Below are 10,364 nucleotides of genomic sequence, written 5' to 3'. Positions count from 1 at the left end.
CTTGATCAATAGATTGAAAATTTTAAAAGTTTAGACTGACACACAGACAGAAGGATCATTTTCTTAAGAAACCAAATTAAAACTATGAATATACATATACAAATTTGTCAGTTTAATTGCTGTGCTCCTGACTTTTAGTGGAACAAATTGTAGATGAGAAGGAAGAATCTACGTCGTTTCTGCTTAATGCCAGAATACAAAATCAAGTTTTACAAATTCTCATTATTTTCATAGAATGGTTTGGGTTGTAAGGGACCTTAAAGATCATCTAGTTCCAACTCCCCTGCCATGGGCAGGGACACCTTCTACTAGATTTGGTTGCTCAAAGCCTCATCGAGCGTGGCCTTGAACACTTCCAGGGATGAGGCATCCACAACTTCTCTGGGCAACCTGTTCCAGTGCCTCACCACCCTCAGAGTGAAGAAATTTTACTGACTTTATTGCTGTGTGTGTTTATTATGTATCAAGCAGGCTATGGCTTTATACAGCTGTAGAAAGTGGAAGCCTATCTTGTAAGACTGGGAGAATATTTTGCAATTATTATCTATGGGACCAGGACAGAGAAAAACTTTTACTGGTTTATTTTTAAATGAATAATTACAGTAAATTTTAAGTTGATTTAGCGGAAAATGTACAAGATAATATGTTTAAAATTTTATTTTACATGCTTTAAACAAAGAAATTGTTATATCAACTTAAACGTACAGCAAGTAGCTACTGATCTAGTGCATGTGGTTCCATCTAAACTTTATCTTAGAGTAAAATATTATGTTTGTGAATCATATCTGTGCTGCAGGGAGTTTCTCTTCTTTGTGAAGGAGAAATTGGTCATGAAGAGGAAGAAAAAACTGACAATGATTTCTGCTCCAAATATTGTATCACGGAAACAAGGATGACTTCATGGCTTACCTTGTTTGTTGAACATTTGGTGTCTGAGTTACAAATCAGAGATTGGGAATGAGCTGTAGCGATGCCAGAGATAGGATGTTAGCACTGCAGGGGTGGAGAAAGGGAGGCAAAACTAAGTTCAAGGGTAATTTGTTCTGGAATCTATAGCTAGTAGAGCTGTTGTGTAATTAATCTGAAGTCAAACAAAAAAATACGTGTTTTTCTGAAGTCCATCATGCATGGCTATTACATTTTCCATTTTTCTGAAAAAAAATAGGCCCATAGAACATGAAAGCAGTCTGGAGTAGGAGAAAATAAAAGGGTGGCCTGTGCTGACTGTTATGAAGTAATTGCTGGTATAGTGTTTTTTGCCAAGAAAGTCTGATACCATGTGGGCAGTGAAAATGGATTCTGCAGCATTTTCTTTTATTTGGGCATTTTGTCCTACAACGTCTGCCCAAACTCACGTCTGAAGCGCCTCAGCTAGTATGTATACACATTATTGCAGTGGCTTTGTAACTTCGCTGTGGCATAGAGGTAATGACTTTCTAACTGGCTTTGTGTTTTACCTAGGACCATGTCCCAAACTCCAGTGATATTTTGGAGGGGACATCCCCCTCGTTTTTTGCTCTTTTGCTAGGCACACTGATTTCTGGGAATGCACTGGCCTGCCTTCAATGGAATAAGCAAATGATCATCAAACGCTGTCCTGTAGCTTGGAAGTTACAAGATTTACTCTTAGAGGAGCACTTGGAATAGTGTTGTGACACTGAGCCATGCCTCTAGCGCATAAACTGCCAAGTTCAGATGGTCTGTTGTAGTCAATGATTCCTATTCTCTAGCTCTAGGTCACTCCTAACATGTTTTCAGAGGTCCATGTTCTTGAGAAGCCCTCACTTGAGGATCTGGGCATTGCCTTTCACAAGCACTCCACTCTCCCAGGTATGTAAAGAGGAGAAATACAATATCAGTGGCCTGAACTGCTCATGCAGTGCATCGTTCCTAATTATTTGGTGTGACAGCAGCCATGTTGAAGGTGTCAGAGTGGACTCTAGCTATCAATTTCAGCATTAGTTGATGTTATGAAGTGGCCAGATGGCTATTTTCTGTATCAGTGGTTAAACGGATATTTACTAACTTGAGGATTTTTTTAAACAAAACACTCCTAACACAGATACCGGAGCAGGCTAACCATTGCAGAACATCTCCGTTTGCAACCACCAAAATATTCCTGCCTATTGTTTGTGGAACTACTGTGAAAGCAGACAGTCAATGTTGCATGAGCCAGAAAAAGAACCAGCTATTAAACTAAATTCCGGTTTTACCTTAACAATAGAGTTATTTTATCCCATTTTTCCCAAATTCTAATCAATTTTAAAGAGGGAGGGATGGAGTCCTTAAAAGTCAATGGGAGGAATTTCTGTATTTTTTTCATACCTACCTATTTGCAACAGCAAGTCCTAGCTCATGCAGTTAAAGGAACATTGTAAACTCTGAGAGGCACTTTTCAAATACAGAAAGATCCTTTTGTCATCATCATCCTCATCCCTATTGTGCTGGAATATAATGGTGTGGTAAATGGTGAGATGTAGTTGCATAACTCTGAAAGTTAGCATATATTCCCTCAAAAGGAACAAGAAAGAGTAATTCCTTTGAACAAAATATTCACATATAATGCCATATTTTGTAACAGAAGCAAATTTTCTCTCTTTTTTTTTTTTTTTTCCTCCTCTCTCCCCTGTAGACCATAAATAATCAGAAAGTATTTCAGATTAGAGTATTGTTAGACTGGACCAGTACTTTCTGGGCAGATGTCCATTCTCACTGGCACAACAGTAACCAGCATTCAAATAGTAAGCTGGTTTGTGAGTGCTCAGAGTCCAAAGAAAGGAAGAAGCAAAAAGCTAGACTCAAGATTAGAGTAATTGACAAAATCTCTTTTCCATTTTTAGATACATGGAGAATTTTGCTTCATCTAGGTTATTCAGTGCAGAACTGAAATGCAGTTCTTTAGAAATCTTCGGGGTTTTAACTTTTTTTTTATGTACTTTCTTTTTTTTCTCATTTTTGAGGGCAATTTTTTTTTAAAGTACGTGTCGTGGGCACTGAGTATTTAGTGCTCATTTGAAAGCTTCCTTCTGTTTTTTGGAGAGTTTCCTCCGTGTCTCTAACACTCAGTGAAAAAATAAGGACTTGAAAGTCTTCTCTGATCTGTCAGTTTGGAAGGCACACAGCAGCGTTAAAACATTATGGGATAGCTTTATATTCAGTAGGAGGACACAACTAAAAGGGCCCATGGAGCCTACATAGAAGAGCTTTGGAGTAACTTGTGAAATTTGTTACTTTATTTGTCATGCCAAAGTCTCGTAGTCTTACCTCGTCTTCTGGGCAGATGTGCCTTCTCTCCAGCTGAAGAGCATCTGTTAATCAAAGGTTTGGGGTTTTGTGGGGTTGTTTTTGGTTTTGTTTTTTAAGTCAAACCATGATAGGATTCTGAGAAGTTCACTCAATTTGATGACTCCTATTAGTGAGAGATTCTAATCTAGGATCTATGGGCCTTGGAGAATGCAAATTTTGTTTCACTTGTTAAAGTAAGAAAGTAAAGCAAGAGAAAACAAATAAGAAAATTATAACGTACAATCTCCTTTTACTGTAGTCCGTATGGAAAATGAGGGGCTGCCCTCATCCATATTTATACCAAAAATGGTTCCCATGTTCAACAGACCACCATGCCACTAAGCTCCTTTCATTTTTTTTTCCAAACCTCATTCTCACCTGAGATGAAAGTATATTCCATTTACTAGCCATGTGTTGTGAGCTTGTATTTTTTACTTTTTTTTTTGATAGAACTATGGGATTTAGTAAGTCAGCAAGACTTTTGGTACGTTTGGGGATCGGTGTAAAGAAAATGCTATTTCCACTTGATGCTATTTCAGTGGATTAGGCAGTGCATCAAAACATACATATTATCTTGAGTGATAATACCTCAAGGTTTCATAGCTCTGCTGGGACTAAGATAGCTTCCTGGATGCTACCTGACATTCTTGCACATATTTTTCATCATAGCACTCTTGACGTAAACATCTGATACTCTATGTGATAGGAATTCTGCAATCATCTTGTAATTGATTCATTATCTAGATGGCACTAACGCAAAGGAAATGAAGAGTCCACTTCAAAAAGAAAAAACATTGAAGTACAGTACAATAGCAACAGTGGTTCTTAAGAGTGCTGTGTTTGTGTAAACTCTCCTTCCGAATCCAGCTTTCAGTGGATTCTTGAGTTTAGCAAAAGAAGTGGAGGTAATTGGTCTGATGGCCCACTAATAACTACAGCACTGCAGGAAATTCTCGGGGAACTCTGTTGGTTACTGTGTCTCAGAAGATTTGCAATGCTCCGTTGGAACAACACATCCTCTAGTGGGAATATTCAGATGGATTGTAAAAAAAAAATAGGAAAAAGTTTATAACTGTAGTCAATGTACATAATAATTCAACTCCTATATTTTACATACTTAGTGTTTGTTGTTTTGTCCATTTTGATTGATTTAATGTGATTTATTTAGAAAGACGTCATTTTTTATGTTTAGCACTATAACTGATACCTGCAAATACCATGTGTTCAAAACTGTTTCTTGACTATATTGACACTTCCCAATGTACAGTGTTTAAAAAGTTTGGCCTGAAAGTCAAGTTCTCCTATCTAAACCAGATCTTGAAGTAGTGGCTTCACTTTTGCATATAGATTATAATATGTATATGAGAAGCATCAAGCACAAAGTTATTTACTTTAGTGAGAACAGCTGTAAATTTATACAAATGTTGATTTGTCTCTGTATATGATGTGTGTATAGACATATGTACATTTCTTACCCTATTCTTTCCCATACGTTACTTATTTTATTGCATTTGAAAACTGCAACTTACATATAACAAAACATCATCGGTGCTAGGTTCTTCTAGCGCATAGTTTCCAAAATACTTGCAGTTTCACTAGTGAGAGAGGGTAATTAATTTGTTCATGTGATTTCTTTCCTTTTTCCAATAGTGCTAAGTCTCCATCTGCCACCAGATGTCTTTCTGCCTGACTGAGATGTTTCTGTGGTCTTTGAAGACTAACTTACGTATTAGAGGTGAGCTGTAACCTGTTACCAAAACAAAACAGCAAAGCTTGTTGATGAATATTAAACTGATACAAAATCTGAATACCTAATTAAGTGGTTTTTATACTCGAGAGAAAGAAAATCAGGCAGCAATATGATGTTTCAACTTCATCGGCTTCTTTGCTTATCTCATCATAGAACTGGAGCACCCTTGCAAGTAAAAAATGTTAAGATTATGTTTAATTGGATGCATTTTCCTTTTTAGGAAGCTATGCCCTACTTGACTTTAAGCTTCAGTTTAATGACTAGTTTGGGTGAATGAAGATCAAGTGATTTGTGGAGGCATTGTGATTTGTACTTAGCATGAAAATAAAAAAGTATTGCATCTCTGAGTATTTTGCATGATTGCTTGAAATTTTATACTTGCAAGGATATATTTATCTTATTAATTGATTGTTCCAGGAGACACATGACTAATTACTAGCCATGTAGAAGTTACCTTCATTCATCTTGCCTTGCTATTGCTAAAATGCAATATTAAAAAAAAACCTCACTGGTTTATAAGTGGACCATATCAAAATATTATTTGTGACACTTCATGCCAATTGTAGTGTACAATACTTTTGCTGAAATACTATTTTGAATATTATTGACAATTCGATTGAATATGAGTGAATATTCAGTTGAATGATATTATTCAAATATTGACTCAGTATGTCTTGGCATCTCATCTTTGTGTGAGAACTGTTCTGTAGCAACAACAATATAAAAAAAGTCGAAAGCTGTATTTCGCAGAAAAGTCTGGTGGTTTAAGTAAACACATAGTTGTGATTTATTGTAATTAAAGGTGTTCTCTGGCCTGCTGTGCCTATTTTCCACCTTTGACCTTCTCGCTTCCTCTCTATTTATTCATTGCCTTCAAACCTCCTTCTAAAATTCTGAGGCAGAAGGGAGGACTGCTGTCTTGTTTTAAATGCTGCTTGCCATTGCAGTGCCTTCCTACATTCCTCCACGTAAGGAATTTCTCCCGGTGGTGTATCTCTGTCTGGGTTTAGAAGGAGATAGGTGCAGTGCCAGCCTAATTATTTTAAACCAATGCAACTTAAAGCCGTACTTAGATCTACTTGATGGAGCTTGCTGTGGCACACCTAAGTATTTACCAGCCAGGCACATCAGGAGCTGGCTGGTGTGACTTGCAGTCCCAATGTGCCTGAAACATCCGAATTTCATTGCCATGGGAACCAGATAGATGATAATACCTATAGATTAAAAATACGGGATCCTTCGAAAGGTCAGCTTTATGAGTTCATGAATCTGAAAAAAGAAAAAAATCCTGTTGTCTTGAGCTCAGCTGTGTTAGTCATCAGAAAACATTTTAAGTTATTCTAAGGTACACTTTTCATGGTGATCCTTACCTTTCCTTGTGAAACAACACAGAAGATGCTAATTAGGAAGGTGATAAAAATGCTTTTGCATATTGGCAGCTGGAAGAGTATCAAAGTGCATATGAAGGATATGACAGCTCCAAATAAATGTAAGGACCTGTCACATTCTCCTTCGGCCCTTGCTTGGTGGTTCATGAAAGTCGTACTGGTATTCAGACTCTATGCTGTAGTTTTTCCTCTGTCACTTGTATTTTAGCACCTAACGCTCTGCTCCAGGTAGCAAAAATTGAGATGCTGAACTTTGTTTGCTAAGTTGTGTTTTGTTTCCAGTGTCACATCGACAATTAAATATGTTTTCATTCAATTGTATAGATGACGATATTGGGATCCATCAGTACTATGACAAGAAAGAACCAGGTAAAATTAAATAACCATAACTAAAACTAAACAAAACTTCCAAATATTCAAACTTTGACACCAACTGCTTGCTCTGAAAAATGCAACTTCGAATTTCTTGTTCATATATGCCTTTTTATTTCTATAGAGTAAGAACACAGAAAGATTCTCTCTCCCAAGTTATGTCAGAGTGTTTAAAAACTTTTTTATTCCACAGGCGAAAAAATGGGGAAAAATCTTTACAAAAAAAAAAGCAACCTTTATGTCATTAGAAAGCTCAGTGGTATTTTCTACTGTAAATTCTTATCTTTTATATTGTATTTTATATTCTATTCAGCCCTTTCCCCTGGGTCCAAGCCCACTGCGGTGGCTGGGTGTTTGCTGGAATCCCAGCAGAGGGCATCGCGAACGCGCCGGAGTGCCAGCCCCGGCCTCCTGCCTCCCCAGCTGGTATCTGAAATGGCCATTTCAGAGCGAACGATCAATTTTCTTTATCTGATTAATCCCATTAATCCTCGAAGTTTCGCGATGGGCCAAAAGGTCTGTTCGGCTAGAGTTACTTCCTCTGTGCGGCCAGGTTAGAGCGGAGGCTCGTGTGGGCATCCCGCGGGCCGAGTTTCGTGGTTAATACGCTGCATCTCCATGGCTCTGCTGACAGACTGACTCAGCTTCTCTTCTGGGTTCAGTTGCAGCTCACTGCCCTATCTGATGAGGCTGGAGGCTCAGAAACGCCGGCCCACCTGTTGGGCTGCATAAGCCTTTCTTTCACTGCAAATTTAAGATATCTGCCTCACGAGGTGAAAACATCAGGGCTGTCTTAATTTTTTGTAAATCTCTGTGTTTTATCAAACTGTGTGAATCTTCGCTCTACTATTAATATTTGCTGACAGCAGTCGTACGGATTATCGTTCATCTTTTCATCCTTTCGTTCCTTTAGCACCACAGGTGAAGCATCGTTACTTAGAAGAGAAGCAAAAGCTAGCAGAATGTAAGGACATTTTCTGAGTTTCTTGTTACAGTAAAATCAAATTATTAATTTGGATTGGCCATGCCTCTGGAAAAGCATTAGAATAACCTCAGGCTGCTTCCAGTGTAACTTTCTGCAGTGCCATCTAAGACAGTCACAGAAATACACAGCAGAAAACAACTGAAAAGTTGTGATTATTCCTTCCTGGTATATTTGCGATCTGTTTTTTTTCTGTGTCACTATGCACAGTAGTGTGTTTTGCTTCTCAAATCCATTGTCAAGAGGAATCACAAAAATAATCACAATCCAGACTTTTTCCTTATGAAATTTACTCAGCAGATGAGCAATAAACGTTTTTCCAATCATCTCTTGAACTAAAATACCAACTGCCTCAAAACCGAAAATTGTAACTAAAATACTTTCAGCCGAAATCAAATTCCAGCTTAATAATCAGCTGCCTTCATGGCACACTTTTAGCTTTGAAACATTTACACTGTTCCTAAATTACCTGGTTAAAAGCAATTTCAGTTTATGCTATCACACAGCAGTACTGTGACAGATTTTTTTATTAGTACGGATTTTTTTATTAGTACAGATTTTTTTTATTAGTACAAAGATTTTTTTATTAGTACAAAGATTTTTTTATCAGTACAACTTTTCTTTAACTCAAATTTTACAACTCCTGCATAGTTATTATTGCTCAGAGCATTCACTAACGTTCAAGTGTTATTACATGACAACTCTGAAAAATCTAATTGATTTTTAGACAACTTCACAAAGTAAGATGCATGCTGCAAGAGTTACCTTAACATTTTATCTTATCATAATGACAACTCGCATGGAATTGCGCGTGTGTTTGAAGGCAAAACATGTTCTGGAAGAATAAGTTATTTGCAACACCATAAGGTGTGTTTTGGAGCAGGTTGAAGCCCCACTGGGGATGATTATAAACGTGCTCACAGCCGTGTGGTAAATCTACACCCGCTGTGGAGGGTTGTGTGTCAGTCAGAATCAATACAGCTCTGTAAAGGTGGGGAGGTGAGAAAGGGTTATGAGTAGGGAGGAGCATAATGGATTTACATCCCTCGTGCTCTGCGTAGCATGATCTTCCAGCCGCTGCCTGTACGAGAAAGAGAAGCGGGCCCGGATAAACCCCGTTATACAGAAGCCCCAACTGTTACCTCTTATACGTGTGACATGTGAAAGGAACACAAGCTACTGTGCTTTCTTGCTGTAAATATAGGGGTGGCCTAGGCATAAAGCACTGTATAGCACACTTCTTAAAGAGAAGCACTGGGTAACTTTATTCACAGCTGCTGATTTGTATATATAGTTCGGTATCTGTACAGGCAATTTTCCAGTTTGCATCTGTGGATTAATATTCCAGTATTTATGAAGGCACCCATTGAAAATGTGATCTTACATGCCTAATTAATATTATCATAACAGTTCCACCAACACTGGCTTCAGTCCAATAAAATACAAAGAGAAGTTGTATGTTGGTGTGCTCTTTTGTTGATATATGAAATCCTTCATTTTTTCACTCTGTAGCACTTCTATTGTAAGCTCCTTTTTGCAGGGAGGTTTAAACATAACTGTTAAGTCATTCAGTCTGGAAGTTGGCATACAAACTGACAGCTTGGAGCTCAAAACTTTTGAGTTTTTCTTTAAAGGAAATCAGGTTTCCTTTAAATAGGCTAGATTTTAAAAAGACAATGTGTTCTACTTTCTCATGGTTTTTATTGTATGCTTATGAACAGAAAACTGCTCACTTTTAAATGATGAAATCTCACAAGTTGTTAGAGCCTGATTCTTGGCTGTGAAACAAGCCAATTACGAGCAACTCTGGAGAAAGCTTTGCCTCCTGGTTTCTGGATTAATGTTATAGGCCAGAATTTTCACAATAGTTTGCTGAACGTTAATACATTCATTAAAGGACTGTAGCAGTCGTGCAGTTTCTTGTTTGCTTGACTTGGCAGATTCTTCAGACCGAATTTTCAAGAACAAATACTATAAATAACTGTACTTCATAATATAAGTTATGGTGTTCACAATTACCTGTTGTTAATACCTCAATATGTGCATATATTCCTGCATCTATATTTTGCAGACACGTCAGTGCCTGCTTTTTGAAATTAGGCAATGAAATGCTAGTTCAAAATAATAGCATCTGTTTAGGATTCGATAACTTGAATCTGAGTTAACATACGGATTGTGAGATGCTTTCTCATCACAAGTGCTTAGCAGCTGGGTAAGATATTACATCTTGAGAGCTTTGTACACAATTGCTATGGTGAAGTCATGGTCAGCATGGATGTTTCATGCTAACTGTTCCTGCGACAGAGCCTGTCAAAAGGCTGTCAATTGACAATACGAACCAATAGAGACCATAGCCATTAGTTTGGGTTTTCCACAGAAAGGAACACTCAACTTGAAGAACTTTTTGTTATATATAACTATATGTTTGTACACACACACGTATATACAGTCACCTATATATATACACATTTCTCTATCATCATCTTTTTTTTTTTCCCCACTTTTATTTGTCAGCTCGAGATTATCCTTGGATACTGAAAAATAAGCGACCAGACAAACTGCGAGATACACTCAAGGAGGTAGAGGT

The 10,364-nt window shown here is 37.6% G+C and overlaps 1 protein-coding gene across 2 annotated transcripts in view; it reads left to right on the top strand.

Annotated features, from left to right (window-relative positions):
* The first annotated feature begins 4,959 nt into the window (after nucleotides 1-4,959).
* Nucleotides 4,960-10,364, top strand: part of WDPCP (WD repeat containing planar cell polarity effector) — a 102,228-nt gene continuing 96,823 nt past the window's right edge. For both annotated transcript variants that reach the window (XM_086630973.1, XM_086630965.1), the window contains exons 1-4: nucleotides 4,960-5,020; nucleotides 6,748-6,792; nucleotides 7,709-7,759; nucleotides 10,292-10,362. In XM_086630973.1, the coding sequence (XP_086487099.1) occupies nucleotides 4,960-5,020; nucleotides 6,748-6,792; nucleotides 7,709-7,759; nucleotides 10,292-10,362 (228 nt within the window). The remainder of the gene's footprint in view (nucleotides 5,021-6,747; nucleotides 6,793-7,708; nucleotides 7,760-10,291; nucleotides 10,363-10,364) is intronic.

This window comes from Tauraco erythrolophus, chromosome 2, assembly GCF_009769465.1.
Source record: "Tauraco erythrolophus isolate bTauEry1 chromosome 2, bTauEry1.pri, whole genome shotgun sequence".
Lineage (NCBI taxonomy): Eukaryota > Metazoa > Chordata > Aves > Musophagiformes > Musophagidae > Tauraco > Tauraco erythrolophus.
Note: the sequence above shows the minus strand (reverse complement) of the source record. Positions and strands in the feature narration are given on the sequence as shown.